General features: G+C 42.5%; 2 protein-coding genes across 2 annotated transcripts; one reads left to right on the top strand and one right to left on the bottom strand.

The window, feature by feature from the left end:
* Positions 1-5,590: 5,590 nt before the first annotated feature.
* On the top strand, positions 5,591-10,282 carry lcmt2 (leucine carboxyl methyltransferase 2). Its single transcript, XM_003961692.3, has 14 exons — positions 5,591-5,745; positions 6,099-6,223; positions 6,514-6,595; positions 6,949-7,129; positions 7,211-7,367; positions 7,510-7,699; positions 7,780-7,887; positions 8,021-8,108; positions 8,488-8,709; positions 8,784-9,029; positions 9,112-9,209; positions 9,447-9,637; positions 9,817-9,952; positions 10,038-10,282. Exons 1-14 carry the CDS (start codon positions 5,704-5,706, stop codon positions 10,221-10,223), a joined length of 2,052 nt encoding a protein of 683 aa, XP_003961741.2. The 5' UTR covers positions 5,591-5,703; the 3' UTR covers positions 10,224-10,282.
* Positions 10,283-11,046: 764 nt separating this feature from the next.
* On the bottom strand, positions 11,047-18,193 carry tbccd1 (TBCC domain containing 1). The gene is made up of 9 exons (XM_011607385.2): positions 18,006-18,193; positions 16,782-16,844; positions 16,261-16,527; positions 15,970-16,125; positions 15,452-15,568; positions 14,709-14,961; positions 13,517-13,703; positions 12,690-13,196; positions 11,047-12,114 (listed from the first exon to the last, which is right to left on the bottom strand). The coding sequence occupies exons 2-9, from the start codon at positions 16,842-16,844 to the stop codon at positions 11,928-11,930; spliced, it is 1,737 nt and encodes a 578-aa protein (XP_011605687.1). The 5' UTR covers positions 18,006-18,193; the 3' UTR covers positions 11,047-11,927.
* Position 18,194: the final 1 nt, after the last annotated feature.

The following is an 18,194-nucleotide window of genomic DNA, read 5'->3' as shown; positions in this document are numbered from 1 at the left end:
AGAAGGCTCACAAAGAAGAGGAGAATGCTGGACTCTAATCTGCTCTGCTGTCATTGTGGGGGGGGGGGGTTCAGACAGAAGTCATGAAGTACAGGAAGTTAGGAATTTTTAAGCTCAATATATTGGAAGTTGTCCCCAAAATCCTGCTTGAGGGACCAGTAATCGAGTCTCAGATGAACAGTGTCGGGTCCCGGGGTGAGTCTGCCACCTCGAGGGCAAAATGGTCCAGGCAATGTGCATATTTCACCACCTGAGGGAGCAACACTGAAAAAGGACTTCAGAGGAGGCTGTCAGCAGCATCGCTGAGATGAGGTTTCCTTGGTGTTTCAGGAAATAATGAGGTTCAGATGAAGTTCAGATGATCATCATTGATCGTTTTATCAATCAAGAACTGATCTCATTATATTCATTTTTAAATATTTTATTTACAAATGATCATTGCAATGGCAAAAGGTTGACACACATTAAGGAACAAAGCACAAATAAAAGCCAATAATGGGGAAAAATAGATATTAAAAAAGAAGCTATAGATTTAGTTCAGAAACTGTTTTTTTCTGCATCTGAGGAAACACTATGTTCACTTTCCATCCCAGTTTCTGTTGTCATCTGGGTGGAAGAATGGACAGCGTGATGGTGGGGGGGGGGGGGGGGGGGGGGGACCAGGAGACCCTTAGCTCGATAAACACTTTGGTATCCAGCTCCAGAATTTGCTTTTCTTCTTTTTCTGCTTTGTGAACAGAAGAGCAAACAAATATTTTAGATTTCACCTCAAACAGCTGATATTTTAAAACATTTTCATCATTTTAAGTAGATTTGAGGGAACTGACCTGAAGCTGGACCTTCTCCACATGGAGATGTTGAATCTCCTGCTGGAGTCTGGTCTCCTCCTTTTTTTCCTCCTGTACTTTTCTCTCTGTTTGGATCATCTGGTTTATAATGTTCTCCCAGTGGTCACAGAGGTCGTACAGGTGGTTTATGGCCGTGTTATCTGGTCCACAGGGCTCCGTGCTGACACTCTCTTCTTTTCTGGAGAGTTGTTTCTGGCCCTGTTCAGCCACTATTACCTGGAGCTCTTTCTCCAGCCTGGAGCTCTTTTCCTCACTCTCTCTCAGAGCAGCCTCAGTCTGGGTCAGCAAGGCCAAGGTGTCCACATGAGCTTCACTCCTCAAGCTCTTTTCCCTGAACTGCTCCTCTCTTTCTGGCAGGACCTCTCTGGGTTGTCCCACCTCCTCTTCAAGGCTCCCTTCAGAGTTTTGCAGCTCTTGGGAGTCACTTATGTCAGTCACAGGAATATTGATCTGAAGCCCGATGTCGACTTTCGTGGGCTGATCATCGACCCCGTTCAGTTCATCCTGGATTTCACCTGTCTGAAGGCCGATGTCGACTTTTTTGGGCTGATCATCGACCCCATTCAGTTCATCCTGGATTTCACCTGTCTGAAGGCCGATGTCGACTTTCGTGGGCTGATCATCGACCCCATTCAGTTCATCCTGGATTTCACCTGTCTGGTTGAAGCCTTTCCTCAAATCCAGTTGCTGTTGTAGAGACGCTGTCTCTTCATCCTTTTTCTTGTTCAGCTCTTTGACCTGCTGGAGTTTGTCGTTTAAGTCTCTGTTGTGCTGTTCAGCGTAGAACACTTGTCTTCCCAGCTTGTCACATTTCTGTTGCAGCTCATGGAGTTGTTTCTTCCAGTACGCCCTCTCTTTAAGCACCAGGCCATTTTCTGGACTCTCAAAGTCTCTGGGACGCTCTCTCGGTCTCCCCATCAACTCTGTCTCTGCATTAACAGTCTGAATAAACAAGAAAAAATAGGATTAAACATCAAAGAATGCATCAGTTAATATTCCTATTTTTGTAAATGCACTTTATAAAAACATTTCCAAATAAAGAATAAAATATTAAAGCAACCCAATCCAAGACTCCTCTCCAAATGTTCAGTTCCCAAATACATTTTATTTAAAATTAATAAATAAATCACTGAGGAAATAAAAACAGAATTTATCTCATATCACTGCCCCTCTAATGCACAACATGGGTCTAAAATGACCCGTAACCATTTCCCATGTTATTTCATGTGTTTCTAAGCTGAATGTTTATAATCTATGTATTTACTCATTTATTAATAAAACTATTCATTAAATTTTAATTGTTTTATTTAGCACAAATCCTCACATTAAGTGTTCTGTTCTTCCTTTATGAATAAGCATAGCTTTTGTCAGTTTTCATGAAGTTTTCTCACGTCCACATGGGTCAGACCCACATTTGTGTAACATACAGTATTTACAGTATTTACCACTGTGGAGAAGATTCTATTTGAAGACCTGAAAGATCTAAATCTTATTTTACTATAATTATATTACCTAATAAGAAATTTGATGTGATAACTCTGCATAATTATTGATTGTGTAATTAATTTTGAAGAATAAGTAGCTCATTTCTTGTCAGAAAGGGAAAAAATTTCAATCGGCTACCGTAGCTAGCTAGCGAGCTACCGTAGCTAGCTAGCTGTTGACATTTGACGATCATGTTTGTGTGACAAATAAACACATTTCAAGGATAAAATGTATGATTATTTGGCCTAAAGCATTGCTAAAGTGATTATTTGAAGCAAATTATTGTTATAGTTTGAAGTAATTTGATTCAAAATCACACTTGGATAAATGGGTCATTTTTTACCCATGTGGTGTAGTAATCCAAAATCTATTTTATTCCTAAAATAATAAACAGAAAATGGAAGCATTGACCTTGTACTAATCAAAAACAAGATATTAAAATTATAATTGGGACATTTAATAATAAAATGAATTGATTTTTAAAAAATACAGCAAAGAAACACTCACCCAGCCTGAAAACACATAGAAAATGAATGCGGGTCATTTTTGACCCATGTTGTGCATCAAAGGGTTAAGAAAATCAACCGGATCATCTTACCTTTCGGACGTTTCTCTTCTGTTGCCACATTTTGGTTTATTTAAATAAATGCAAGGGATGGTTTCTCCTGGATATAGACGGTAGTATTGTGGTCTGTCAATGGCTTTATCCTTTTCCAGTTTCTGTAGTAAGTCTACCACCTTCTTCTTGTATGAGCTGGTGGGGTCCCGCTTGAGTTTCTCATACGTGGCGGTATCTGTCAGGAGACTGAGGACAGAAATCTCACCATCGAAGTCTACAGAAAACCTACACATACCGACCAGTACCTCCAGTTTGACTCTCACCACCCACTGGAACACAAGTTGGGAGTGATCAGAACTCTCCAACACCGGGCCAGAGAAATACCCACCACATCCCAAGGCAGAAAGAAGGAACAGGACCACATTAAGACAGCTCTCAAAACATGTGGCTACCCAGACTGGGCCTTCACCAAAACCGCAAGAAAGCGAGACCTCAGCAAAGGAGAGGAGGAGAGAAACAAACGCCGCAGCGTTTCCATCCCCTACCTGTCTGGAGTCTCGGAGAAGTTTAGGAGGATCCTCCAGAAACACGACATACCGGTTCATTTCAAACCCAGCAACACTCTCAGACAGAGGTTAGTACACCCAAAGGACAAGACACCAAGACCCAAACAAAGTAATGTTGTTTATGCTGTACAGTGCCAGGAGAAATGCAAGGAACTGTACATTGGGGAAACCAAACAACCTCTACACAGAAGAATGGCCCAACACAGACGTGCCACCTCTTCGGGTCAGGATTCAGCAGTCCACTTACACTTAAAGGAGAGTGGGCACTCCTTCGAGGACAGCCAAGTACGGATACTGGCCAGAGAAGACCGCTGGTTCGAAAGGGGGGTCAAGGAAGCTATCCATGTTAAACTGGAGAAACCATCCTTAAACAGAGGTGGTGGCCTGAGGCACTTCCTATCACCCACATACAATGCAGTCCTCCACTCCTTCCAACAGCAAAACAAACATTCACACCATTCCAAGAGACCCAGTGACTCATCACCATGTGACCCAGCAGACAAAGGGGAGACATCTCAACAGAAACTAGGTGAACGACCCGACCAACGACCCTGCTAACGACTCTCAGGTGACCACCCAGATCATTAGCATGCAAATGGTCCACAGGGGCTATATATTTTCAAGCTCTCTCCCCATCGATTTCAGAACTGAAGAAGCCTTCTGGATAGAAGGCGAAATGTCTTCAAGAGAAGAAACCCAGTCCAGTTGACAGAGAAAACTACCTTGGATACAATGACCTGGATGACTGAGAATTTACACAGAGATTTTGAATTAAATTACTTCAAACTATAACAATAATTTGCTTAAAATAATCACTTTCGCAATGCTTTGGGCCAAATAATCATACATTTTATATTTGAAATGTGTTTATTTGTCATATGTAAACATGAACATTCTGTAGAATGTTCTTGTCCTTGTCAATGCTGTGGTTGCTCTGTGTCCCTCTCAATTGGTGCATCTTAGAACCTCCTCACTGATGAATTTATCCATGTGCAGGTCCTGGGCAGCTCCTCAGAATGTTATGGCTTCTTATTCTGCTGTGAGTGGGGGAATTGTCATTACAGTAAGACCCTTTTTTACTAAATCTATTTGACTGGGTCTGAATTTCCTCTTCAGAAGACTCATCAGATGAGCCCCTTTTGTCATCAGAAGAGTCTTCCTTATTCAGGAGAGACACACCCATAACTCCAGCTTGACCCTGAGGCACATAGGCTTGTCCATTATCATCATCTGAGATTTCAGACTCAGAATCAGGACCAATTCCATCCTCATCTTCCTGATCTACTCCCTTCTGCAGCATCCCCACAACCATTTCAGCAGTGAATCTATGAACAGCCACGATCTGAATATAGAAAAGCAAATGCACAACATATTATCATCAGTATACAGAGACAAGCTTGATAGTGGGGCAGCTAGGGTTTATTATGATCTTGAGGCATTTCTAGGGACTGGATCTGTCAACTGTCGCACTAGTTTAGCTTTATTTTGGTGTCCTAGCTAAGATAGATTGCTAGCTACAATATAATATGCTATAACACAATATATCTAATAGTAGTGTATTGAATATATTTTCCTCTCTGACAAGTAATGTACTTTTTCTCAAGGTAACTTAAACCTTATCAGTTATATTTACTGTGTGAAAACTTCATGAAGACTGACAAAAGCTATGCTTATTCATAAAGGAAGGACAGAACACTTAATATGATGATTTGTGCTGAATAAAACAATTAAAATTTACTGAATAGTTGGATTAATAAATGATTAAATACATAGATTATAAACATTCATCTTAGAAACACATGAAATAACATGGGAAATGGTTACGGGTCATTTTAGACCCATGTTGTGCATTCGAGGGGTAGTGATATAAAAAGTGTTTTTAATCAAAATGTAAAAAAGAAAAATATACAAGAAGGATGAATTATGATCAAAAACAAGTTAATTGAGGAATATCTGGAATGCTGAGTAATAAAATTAATTAATTGCAAAGATAAAGCAAATAAAAACTCAGTCTTGTCACTTAGTTTAGACCCATGTTGTGCATTAAAGGGTTAATGTGTTTAAAGCGCCTCCTAAAGTAGCCACACGAGGGCGTAGTTTTACAAACAAAGAGTAGCCGGAAGTGTTTGTACACGCGGAGGAAGTCGTTCAGGCACGAACTGGTAGTTTGAAAGTACCGGTATGTAGGTTTCTTTCTTTCTTTTAACCCTGTTTCTCCAGCAACTTTCTCCTTTAAACCACACACATGGCCACAAAGACAAAGAAGCAGCATGGTAGAGACACCGCGGTAAGTGTGTAGATTTAGAAATATTGTATTTCCTAAGGCTTGATTTTTCAGACGTCAGTGATGTGTTGTGTGACAAATCACGACCTGCTGCATTAAAACATCAAAATGACATGCAAATGAATTGTCTTCATCTGCCTTTTTGTGTGGAAATATCTCAGTCGGACTTGCACATGTGGATATCACACTTTACCTCATTAGTTTCCCTTACAACGTGTAACTGGTGTCGGGTAGAGATCTGGTATGAATCCCCCTTTTTATTTTGAGATGCAGACAGCAAAAGCTGTCTGCATCTCAAATAAACCTCAGCGGACCTGTATGATTTTTGTATTATTATAGTATTGTGTTTGTTTTAGGTCCAGGGAACCAATGACAGCAGTGTGGTGAGCAAAGTGTCTGCTGCAGCACAGGGATACTTCCAGGATTCATTCCTCCAACACTTTGTCTGCAAAACCAGCAGGAGAACGCCGCTCATCAACAGGTAAAGCACACGTACCACCCATGATTGTATTTTATTTATTTATACATAAACAGAAGCCAAGTTTAAATATAGTGTTCGATGAAAGTGTTTGTTTTTGGAGGTACCCGGCGTGCAGATTTTGTCTGGTGCCTTGATATCAGAAATAAGAACATCAATAACTGCAAAAAGGGCAGGATAAAATATATTATAGTCAGAAACATTGCCATCATACGGATGTAGGGTAGTAAGCATCTGCGTGAAGGTAGACTGATAATTGAAGTAATATAAAAGCATGTGTGTTTGTGCTGCAGGGGATACTACGTGCGCTGGAGAGCTGTAGACCACTGTGTGAAGACCTTTCTGCACATTACTGGAAACGTCTCCAGGAGGCAGGCAAGCTGAATGAGCGCAAATCCTCAAAGGAGATTTGCAAGAAAGATCGCATTTGGAAAAACTGTATTTCCTGATGTGACATGATTCTTTCTACTGTGTTTGACATCGTTTTGGACTTGACCTAAAACTGAGGTCGCAATCATGTTGAAGTCATTCCAAAAGTTTAAAAAAAATCAAAACTCTTACCGTAATTGTACACTTTTGTTGAACTTTTTCTCTCTGTATTGTTGCGTTCTTTGGTTTTGTTTTCTTTTGTTATTTTTTTTATACTTTTTATTTCAAACCCTAATGCAACACATTTGTTGATCAATGATGAAAGACACTTGCGTAATCCTTCTCCCCCTCCGGTCTAGATTGTGGTCCTGGGTGCAGGCTTCGACTCGCTGTACTTCCGTTTGCATGCAGACGGCGCTCTTGATGGAGCGGTGGTGTTTGAGGTAGATTTCCCTGATGTCACCAAGCGCAAAGCTGCTCTGATCAAAGGCAGTCCAACCCTGGCGGAGGTGTTCGGCCCCCATCTGCGCTCTGGGACCGGTTGGTTCACTTCCAGCATCCATCTTCATCTTGCTGTCATGGATTAGGGATTTTTGCATCATCGGTGCTGTTCATCATCAGGACCGCTGTGTGTGTCTGCCGGGCAGTACCAACTGCTGGGGGTGGATGTTAGACAGAAGTCCCAAGTGGAAGAGGCTCTGTGTGCTGCTGGGATGGACTGGTCTGCCCCCACTCTTATCCTGTCTGAAGTGGTGCTCACCTATATGGAAACTAATTGGTGAGCTCAAAATCCCAGCACATTGCTCAAATGTTTATCTTCTAACATTAGAACATGAGCTGTCCATTCTTGTTAGGCACATGCAAAATGTGTTTCACTGCAATAGTTTTTCTGATATGATCTGATATGATATGTGTTTCAGGTCCGATGACATCATTAGCTGGGCGGCTAAGCGATTTCCACAGTCACTGTTTGTTCTATATGAGCAGATCCGTCCTAACGATCCCTTTGGTCGGATCATGCAGAATCATTTCTTGAAAATCAATTCCCGGCTCCACGCGATCACAGAGTACCCAGACTGCTCTGCCCAGAAACGGAGGTTTTTGGACCTGGCAAGTGTTTCTGATTTGTCTTTTGTGATTCGCTAGTTTTTCCTGAGCTCATGGCACGAAAAATATGTTGTTGCTATCAGGGTTGGGACCAGTGTGTTTGTCTGGATATGAACCAGTTCTATCTTGGCCTAGTCTTGGAGGAGGAGCGATGCAGGGTGGAGGCTCTGGAGCCTTTTGATGAGCATGAAGTAAGCTGCTAAATTTCCAAATCTATTACGCTACAAATGTATACATAAAGGAGTCCGCAGCCTAATAGATCAGTTATGTCATGATTGAAGTAAAGATTAGAGGGCTATGGCGTTGTTCTCTACCCACCCTCAGGAGTGGCACCTGAAATGCTCCCATTACTTCATCCTGACTGCGTCTCGCGGCTCTCTGACGACACGAGCTTTACTCCAGGATGATCCGGGTCAGTTGTTGCATTCCAATGTTTTCATTACGTTATCTAGTTTCACGGCCAAGTTAATAAACAGCCATCATCTATTTTACATTCAATGTTGATATTTCATGTTTGTGTAATATTATATTTAATTGATTTGCATTTAAACTTACATTTTTTGTCATGAAATGAACATTTGTTGTGCATTTATTCCTTAAAGAAAAGAAGATACATAAAGAGAAGATAAACATCTTAATTCTTGATTATTTGAATTCCATGTCATGACACAGTGCAGGATGACATCTGGCAAAGCTTTTAAGAAGTATAACATTAAATATAAGAATAAAAAATGAAGGCGCTCTGCTGTTTTTCTACTAGAAATCTGCTTATTCTGCCCCAAAACCTGCAGTTCCATCTGTTGTCCCATCATCACGCAGCCACTCGGTCCTGAGTGTTCAACCCGTCCAGCTCAGTGTGGAGGGGCTCGGCATGGCCACCTGCCTGCTGAGCCCAGAGCAGGTGCTTCTGACGGGGGGCTCCAGCAGAGCAGGTAGGAGGGCAGCGCCAAGGCTCCTCTTCAAGGGCTGTAAAGGCTGGAGTTCTGTCAGTGTGGAGGTATCTGGAGAGCTGGGTGAGAAGTCTGGCATGGGTGCTGGTTCTGGTCATGAGACTGTCTCAGTGTGACGGATCATTTGCTTTCCTCAGATGTGAGACTCCACCACACTGCCACCTCTTTACCCGGAGGGGATATTGTAGTGTTTGGGGGCCGCTCTTCTCCTCTCAACCCAGTCAGCGGCCTCGTCCGCCTGGCGGTGGAGCCGTTTATTTCCCCTGACCCCGCAGGGCCAGCGGATGGAAATACAGCGAGGCTTCATGTGGAGAACATGACGTGCACAGGTGCTCCACCAGCTGCGAGATGGAGACACGCTGCTGCTGTAGTCGATCACAGCGGTGAGACGCAACCACAAAACCTTCGACTGTCGTCACACCATTGGCATTAAGTCAGTCGTCACAAAGATTGCTCCCCCTGCAGGTGAGAACTTCCTGTTTGTTTTTGGAGGAAAGCATGAATCAGGGGCGGTGCTGGGCGACGCCTGTTTCCTGCATCTGAAGCAGCAACACTGGACTGAGGTTTGCTTCACCCCCATGCCAGTGATCTTATATATACAAGAACACACACACACCTTGACTTTGAATTCTGTATTTAGAATGCACGTGAAGTGATTAAGTTTGTATAAAGTTAAACTTTTTTTGCCACTAAAAGAAAAGATCTGATGATAATGATGTGCAGTTACCATTTAAATTCAATTCTAATGAAAGCACATTTGATTAAAGGTTAGCATCAGTTATTTTATTTTTTTTTTACAGTTTTCCATCAAGGGCTCCGTTCCAGAGCCCCGCCATTCTCACACTGCTTGTTCGCACCGTATGGGGGGGGCGGTGGTGTTCGGAGGCCTCAATGAGAGGGGAGCACCTCTGGGTGACGTGGCGCTGCTAAGGCCAAATGGGTCAGGATTCGCCTGGGAAATATTAGAGGTGCAGCCATCTCCTGTTCCTAGGTTTGTACCAGATGAGGACGGTTGTTTTACTGGTGCCAGTCCAATTTTCCCCACTCTTCACCGTGTGGTTATCAGGGCAAGATCTATGACACATTCATGAAATACCAAAACACAAGTACACAACAACACGGGTTAGTTATTTGAGCTTTTGTCGTATTTATTTCCTGCCCTGTTTTTAGGTACAGTCATTCAGCGCATGTAATTGGGGATAATCTGCTGCTGGTTGGTGGCGTCTGGCTGCATTCAGACGGTGTTCCAGATGTTGCCGTTATCAACCTGGTCACGCGGTGTTGTGTGGAGTTCCGCTTGGACAGGGTGAGTTCACAAGCAGTTCTGTGCCAAGTTTGCACCGGACTGGTAAGAGAAGGCAGTAAACCCAGTTGTGTTCTGGCCTCTCCAGGACTCCGTACCCTGGCCCCTGATGCTGCACTCGTTCTGCTCTGAGATCACAGACCCAGAAGAACCAGAGCTGCTCCTGCTCGGTGGTGGAGGGAACTGCTTCTCTTTCGGGACCCACTTTAACTGCCAGCCTGTGACTGTGGACCTCACAGCAGCGCTTCATCAAAGTGAACTGAGAGACACTTAAAGCCCGACTGAGCAAACATGTATCCTGTACAATAAATCCTCTACTTTTTATTTAAGAAATTGTTGTTTTTCACTGAAATACTTTTGCTAATTTGATGAAGATATCTTAGTACACAAAGGAAATTATATAAATTTAGAAGCCCAACAGTCTTTGAAATTAATTACGATCAAATGTTGGATCCATATCCAATATCTATTGTTCTATCTTCTATGTTAGCATCAATCAATCTTTATTTATATAGCGTCTGTTACAATCAGAATTGTCTCTAGGCGCTTTCCAGAATCCCAGCGCCTGACCCCAACAAGCAATAGTGGCAAGGAAAAACTCCCCTCTAACAGGAAGAAACCTTGAGCGGGACCAGGCTGATGTAGGGGGACCCTGCTGCTGATGGGGGGTGGGGGGGTGGGGGGGGGCAGGGAGAGGACAGAATAGGTAGAGAACATAGAAAAACATTAAAGAATGTTAAACAACTGAGCTTCAACCAAACCAACATGGGAAAATTACCGTAGTTCTCACAGCACAGAAAAAACATCTCGTTTCCAATTGTTTGAAGTGAGCAGTAACAAAAATACATCTTTAAATACAAATACTGCACAAATAATCCTGCACTGCAATTTTTCTATGCAAATCTACAGAGGAAAAGCTTCTCAGTGGAATATTGTGGCTGTTCATTTGTATCTTTCACTTACTGCTGATCCAACAAAAAAAGGAAATGCTGAAAAGAGTTCCCATGACCTTTGAACCTATTAACTCAACTCTCGTTTACTCAACGTAGTCGCCTGAAGTGCATCAGTGCATCTGAGGTTGGATTTCATACGCTGACTTTTTAGCATCAACTTTGTCTTTATTGAATTGCATTTTTTCTTAATTAAAAACATAGAAAGTTCATGTAGCTTGAGTTTAAATCTTTAACGTCCAAATCTATAATATACTCTTCATATATATACACATCTACAGTAGCTCCACAGAGGTGTGTGTACAAATCTTCAACCTCATCACATCTACAGCGTGGGCCTACATTTAAATGCTACATGTTTCATCTTCTGGCAACCTACATTTATCATTGAATTAGTTTCTACACAGATACAGCATTTCATGTCATACAAAAATAACATTTGGTCTCCACATTTAACAAAACGTACATTCTGTTCACATCTAACAGCGCAACAAATGAGTTCGACTGAAGAATCCTGCGGAATGTTTGTGGATGCTTCGCATGGGACGTAAATGACTGCCTGGAGTCGACCCTGAGACACTCCTCTGAGCTCCCTGAAGGGAAAACCAGCCCAGTTTGACTCGTCCTCTACATTTCCTGAATGGACGGGTCTCTCAACAACAGCCTCCTTCATTAGTCGAGTTAATATCTGCTCATATTTGTGGAACAATGCATTAAAATTGGAGAAGCTGTTCTAGCGGAGGAAACTGAGCAGACTTGAGGCGACAAAAGTAGTGACATGTATTGTTAAAGCTGGGTTAGTGTGACTACTTCTAGTATTCTTTATAGAACTGATAACATTCTGAAAGGTCATGTTTTCACAGAACCTGTACATTTGCAAATCTTGAGTTTATTTTAAATAGGAAAAAACATCTTACTAGTGAATAAATAAGCCAATTAGAGACCTGTTAGAGAGCTGGATCATCACAGTTTACAATGGGGGAATATTTACAGACACAGTGCATGATGGTTGTTGTAGTTCGTGGCGATTACGAGGCCATGGTGACCTCTCCAGTTCTGCTGTGCTCAGCATCAGCAGCCCGTCCTGTCTCACAGTGGTTTACCACATTCGTTGGAGGGGGGATCAGGCTGTCCAGCTCACGCCGGTGACCCGTCTCCAGAAGCCACTTATGGAACTTCACCTCCACCAGCTCCTTAAACTGCAGCCTCTGTTCTCTACAGAACAAACGTGAGAACTGTTAGAACACAGAACTTAAAGAAGTAGAACGTGGCTGATTGGACATGATGAATTTAATCAAAGTGCCAACTGTGTCAGTGCTGACAATCAATATCCCATCAATACTTCAATATGTTTTGGAACACTTGAATGGGGAGGCCGATGATGTGTTGGCATCATTCCAGACTTCTCTTTTCGGTGATGAACGTCAAACCTGAGGCCCTCAGGCAACAAACAGATCTACAATCATCACAAATGGGGACGTTCTTCATGTTCACTGCTGTTGAGCTAATCGTGTTTCATTTGGACTAAACCCCCTTTACATTTCTGTATTTGGCCTTATTTAGTTTAGGTCAGCTACGCTGTTGCCAGTATCACTCACTTTTGGTTGTCTTTATCTTCACCAAGTTGCTATGACAACAATTCCTCATTTAGCATCAGACAGCTGTAATAAAGGTTCGATCATCCTCAACTCGCTTACGTTAGCTCAGCTTCAGGTCAATTAATCTGGACCAGACTGGTAGAAAAGAACTGGCGGGAGGTAAACCAGTGGATTTGACTGGTAATCACTTACTTATTAAGCTTGGCCTCCATCACTGTTTTCTGCCACTTCTGAATCCTCCTCTCTTTCTCATCCAGTGCTGCCTGGTACTGCTCCGGTAACCCTCCGGGCACCTCGCACGTGTCTCCCTCCATCTTGAAGGGCACCACCAGCATGTGGAACTCAGCAGGGGGCAACAGACGGTAACAGGGGGGGTCTGGTCCCATGAGGCCCTCACTGCCCAGCAGCAGAGGTTGGTCCCATGCATTGGGGATCACAGCCAGGCCCACACTGGCCATGTGGTCCTCCAGGGAGGGGTAGAATGTGTGGAAAGGCGCCAGGGTGATCTCTGCATTCCCAGGTAGGAGCAGTGGCCGTGTGGGTGTCAAGGCATGGACGGTACAGGAGGAGGAAGCGCTGACGATGATCCTGGCAGTCACACACACCACCTGCACATTCTGACATCTGTGGAGGTGCACGCTGGTCTCAACAGCACCCAAGACCACCGTGCAGTCCTGACACTTATCCACCGTCACCGATCTAAAAGTCAGGACCACAAAACAGCCGAGTCAGCACGGCTGGTTCGCTGAGATTTAGAGTCTTGCGTCAACAGTGGATTTTAGTCCACACAGGCAAAAAGTCATGGAGGGATCGCAGCAGATTTTGTGGATGGAAATGTGCCATTTGTTGGAGTAACATATGAATTCATTTGTTTTGTTACATAGCCTATGAAAATCTGATCCCACCTTCTAACACTTCCTGCTTAATTGTGTAGAATAATAAGAGAATTTGTTCTTTGTGCAATTGAATGAAATGACTTTTCAAATGCAGAAGAATTAGCAAATGGCTTAATGGCTTACCTGAGAGGCGAGAGCAGGTAGATGAAGGCACCAGAGCAACGGTGGAGTTTAACATTGGATCCGATCAGCTTTTCTGAGGTTTTAGCCAGTGTCTGTTTCATCACCTGTGACATCAGGATGATTTTACTACCATGTGGGGCTGTGTGGGTGTTTCTGGCTATTTTAGCTCTCTTCATTGGTCCCTCTGCTACAATACAGAGCAACAGAACAATCAAAGACAAAAAACAAGTCACACACACACGGACTTTCATAGACATAACGCATCCTCCAGCACCTTTCTCTAGAAGGGTTCGACCATCCGAGGGACTCACTCAATGTGTAGTGAGTAGGGAAGATTGAGCGAGTTTGTGAACTCACACACTAAGCAGAGCGCCGAGTATCACATAATGAATACAGACTAAATCGATGATGTTCAAGTAATTTTAGTTGGTGTTTTTTAACCAATTAATTAAAACAATGCACACAGTAATAAATAATGTCAAGTTTAGCTTCCCACATGTGACCCCAAAGGATGATGGGACATATTTCTCAGTCCGGGAGCAGCAGTTGTACGCTACTTTTCACTTTCACAGTGCATTATGGGATACATTAGAGCACTGAATGAGAGCACTTAATAGGGTGCAGCAAACCTCGATTAACATTTGCACAGTCCTACAAAATGGTGAACTTTTTAATTAAGGCACTATAACGGGACTAGGGAGTGATTCCAGACACAGCTCTAGAAAACTTGGACCCAGGTGAAAGCAGCTGTTTGTTTCCTGCCCTCAAATCACTGGTTTCAACACCCTTGTCTTTCAATACTAAATGCCCACCCCTAATCCTGACCTTATCCTAAGCCCAGTTCTAATCTTAAACCAAGTCCAAACCCTCAAACAGCTAAACTGAAGACCAACTAAAACATCCTTTTTTTCCAAACTGCATATTCTTTCTGCCAGTTATGTTTCTTATATTTCTGTTATGTTTTGCTTTAGTTACCACGCTCTGTGGTCGAGATCATGTGACTGACCAGGTCACTGAATATTTCAGCTTTGCCTTCAGAAACTCTGAGCCGTTTTCATTGTGAATCAGGGCCTTTAACTTTGCTCACTGCCACATTTATTACTGGATAATATTGGAATTGTGAAGACAGAATATGTCCCCTGAATGTCAAACATTTCTACAGAAAGAAATACACCAAGAGAGTTTAGCATACCCTGCTGATCCCAGGCCAGCTTCTTTCCTGATCGCAGGCAGGCGCTCATCCCAAATGGGTTGAGAGTGAGGACGTGCTGCACGCAGGACAGCAGCTTATGTAGGTTGAAACAACAGCTGAGTGCAGAGTATCCAGCCTGGCTTTGCAGTGGGTCTTCGCTCAGGAGCCTGTGGATTGGTTGCACGTTGGTTCTGTTGTGATTTGTAGAGCCCTCCAGGAGCAGGTCGAGACTTCGTACCACCTCCAGTGGGATCTATCAGAATATCATGGACAGTTTAGAGAATTTTCAGTAGTTACAATCCCCAGGCTTTATAGTAAAGCGGCTTCAATACGAAAACCTTTAAATAAAAGGACACATATTAGATGTGTCCATGTAATCTGCACATACTACGCCCCAAAACAACAAAACTCCAAAAATAATGCTAGAAAAGTTCAGTGTTTTTACCCTTCAAATGTGAATCTATAATTATCAGACAGCAGGTGGTCCAACAGGAAAAAATGTTCATGCTGTTCTCTGAGTTGACTGAGCATCTTTGCACACGGCTTTGGTTTTAGTCAATGACCCAACAGCATCCCATAGTATTTCTTTGTTTACAATAAGGAATAATATCATAATAATATAATATAATAATAGCACCAGTTTTAGCTTCCTGTTGTGCTAAGAATGGAGGTGGTTAGCTGCTTAGATCTGAAATAAAATGGCTTCGATACCAATTTTCTCTCTTACTCTGTTGTTTACAAACCTGGCAGTCTCTGGAGGTTTGTCCAGACTTTGACAGCTGGGCTGGTCCCACCAGGAGCTCCAGAATCTCCGCCAGATGACTTTGAACAAATACAAGGTGGGCCTGATCGTCCCAGTTCTGCAGAAGCAATGAAACAACAAAAGAAGCCAGAGCTGGTCATGACAGAGAACTGAAACATAATAATCTGCACTTTGAACTGGAAAGATGTGCTGTTTGGTACCCGCTCATGTTGCACAGTTATACGACACATCATGTTGTCACTATGCTATTCCAGCTGGAATTATTCCCTAAAAATAAAGCTTTAGTTTGAAAACTAGCTTAACCGAGCAATAATAATTAAATTTCATACATAAAAATAATGATTTTTGAATGAGATTAATGAAAACAAACTTATATTTACAGGGAATACAGCACTGGTTCTCCCTGTTTTTGATCTAACATTAGCAAAATTGCAATTTTTTTTTTTTAAACCAAGCTTTCAGAAATTCACTAAATGCCTCATTAGCGGGGTGGACGACCTTGTTCTGCATGCTTGTCTTGGCCTCTCGGTCTGATGGAGATGGGGATCGGGTGCGATTAGGCCACCCTTCACCAATCAAAGAGGCCCTTAGAGAGACGCGATTAAGCTGCTGGATGTAGAGGAAGAGGAGAAACTTCAGGGTGTCCACCGACAACTGAAAACAACAAAAACAAACACATTAAAGCCTGTCGGGGCCAAAACACCAATCAGATCTTCCATGACAGTTATTAGAGCTACTGAGTGAGCCTCACATTTTCAGTTTAATACATCCACCCATTCATTCTGTTACCTTGTTCCTCTGTTGCTCGAGCTCACTTTTAGACGAGCACTGGGAGAGACCCTCTGCCCACTCCAACCTTGTCACTGCACTGTGGTCAGTAAGAAGATCAAATGTCTCAAAGTAGAGCCACGCGAGATCTTCTGGGAGCTGAAGCTTTCCACAGGCAATATGCCGCCACATCGACCAGCTCAAGACAGGGAAGCAGCCGTCTCGCGTTCGCACATAAGCTGACATTTTGCGAAGGTAATGCATACTGAGCTTTGTGGAGGGGGCCACCTGCAATTGAATAAAACATTAAATTACCCAACTTAAAATGTCTGTTTTTGCTGAGTTGGACTAAACACATTAAGAAAAAAAAAGTGAAGTATTTTATTTCACCTTTTTAAGTTTATATCTACTGGTAATTATGCTTCCAGGCCTTTTTGGTTTGCCAAACTTAACTTTAAAACTGTATTCAAGCACCTGACTAAATCAAGTTTGGGTTTTTTTTGAGGACTTAGCAATTATTTTCAATAAACAGATGATCAAACCTGCAAGACGCCCAGTAAGAAGGGTTCCATGCGTGGCCATATGATCACAGCGTCTGTACCCATCTGAAAAGTGGAGAATTGTGATTAACTCCTGAAACACCCTCACTAACAGACAGCAGTTTTTTAGTCTGTCTGTAGTGGCTTCAGAAGGCGATTACACAATCATATTTTCAAACAAAACAAAAGGCAGAGATAAGCTGAGAGGAAAGATGGCTCCTACTGCAGTTTGTGTTCATTTTAAATGACCGAATGAACTAAAATTACTGGCTTTGGTGCAGACATGACTAGTTTTGAATCCTACTTGTACCACAGGTACAGTGCACAGACCACTTTACAATGGTTTCGTGATTGTAAAACTTGCATGAAATGTTACAGCTGTACCCGAATGTTGTCAGCCATTTCTTCATATTCATTAAAATATTTATTTTTCTTTTTTTAATGGCCAATCACGACAGCACAACACACCAAGAGACACATCCCTGACAGCAGGTGTCAGTAGTAACATACATTTATGACAATAAATATCACTAAAGATGGCTGGAACAAACTCAGGATTGAGATGAGGATGCTGCTAAAATGACCAACTTCACAAACATGTTTGAGAAAACCCACAGAAGTGGACTAATAAAACAACAGGCCTATAGAATCTTGACACTACACTGTGAACCTATAACCCTAGTTTACTTGAAAAGGGCTGATGCCTATTTAATGCAATATTACCCAATTAGTGTAAGGATCAAGAAAAACAAAAAAGATAACAACTCTGCATGATCTTTGTTTGTAGAAAAGTGACTTGGATCATCACTTACTTTATCCAGCTTCCTTTGACGTGAACTTATTAGGGGGGAAAACAGTCAACAAAAGCCTCACAGCCACTTTCCGTAAATTTATTTTTGCCACGGCAGCAATCTTATTTCATTCGGCGTATAAAATAACAAGACTGGACGACATAGAGACTAAATGTTTCGATTCAACACCAAATATTTCTTCCACTGTTCTTTAACAAAATTAATCTCGACATGCGGAAGCGCCAAAAACGAGACAACCAATGAGATCCGACCAGGGCGTTAACCGGTCTCGTCACCATCCTCGTCGGACAAATGGCACAAAAAGTAGGGCCAGTTACCTCTATATAAAGCTAACTGTGGTTGTGAGTCGTATCATCTTGACCTGAGTTAGCTGTTAGCAATCAAACTAAAAGGTACCGGCAGAAAATTCACCTACCTTCCACCTTTATCTTTTCCCAAAAATGCTCGCTGCTCCGCTTCAGTTGTCTTTCATGAATATTGGCGGCTCATAGCTTTGGCAGAAACGAGGGTAGTTTGTTGGTAGTTTGTGACAGCGAACCCCAACAGCCGCACAGCACACATACCTCTGCCGCGTCTACTTCCTGTTTGGCGCAGTACTCTTCAA

The sequence above is a fragment of the Takifugu rubripes genome, chromosome 1 (assembly GCF_901000725.2).
Source record: "Takifugu rubripes chromosome 1, fTakRub1.2, whole genome shotgun sequence".
Taxonomy (NCBI): Eukaryota; Metazoa; Chordata; class Actinopteri; order Tetraodontiformes; family Tetraodontidae; genus Takifugu; species Takifugu rubripes.
This window is presented reverse-complemented; position numbering and strand designations above follow the sequence as displayed.

Bases quoted from the DNA above. Each gene is read 5' to 3' on its own strand.
- tbccd1 (XM_011607385.2), bottom strand. From the start codon at position 16,844: ATGGGTACAGACGCTGTGATCATATGGCCACGCATGGAACCCTTCTTA. The intron at 14,962-15,451 runs GTTTGTAAACAA...ATATTCTGATAG, and splicing joins AAACCTCCAGAGACTGCCAG to ATCCCACTGGAGGTGGTACG. The intron at 13,704-14,708 runs GTATGCTAAACT...TCTGTATTGTAG, and splicing joins GCTGGCCTGGGATCAGCAGG to CAGAGGGACCAATGAAGAGA.
- lcmt2 (XM_003961692.3), top strand. From the start codon at position 5,704: ATGGCCACAAAGACAAAGAAGCAGCATGGTAGAGACACCGCG. The intron at 7,368-7,509 runs GTGAGCTCAAAA...TATGTGTTTCAG, and splicing joins ACCTATATGGAAACTAATTG to GTCCGATGACATCATTAGCT. The intron at 7,700-7,779 runs GCAAGTGTTTCT...TGTTGCTATCAG, and splicing joins AACGGAGGTTTTTGGACCTG to GGTTGGGACCAGTGTGTTTG.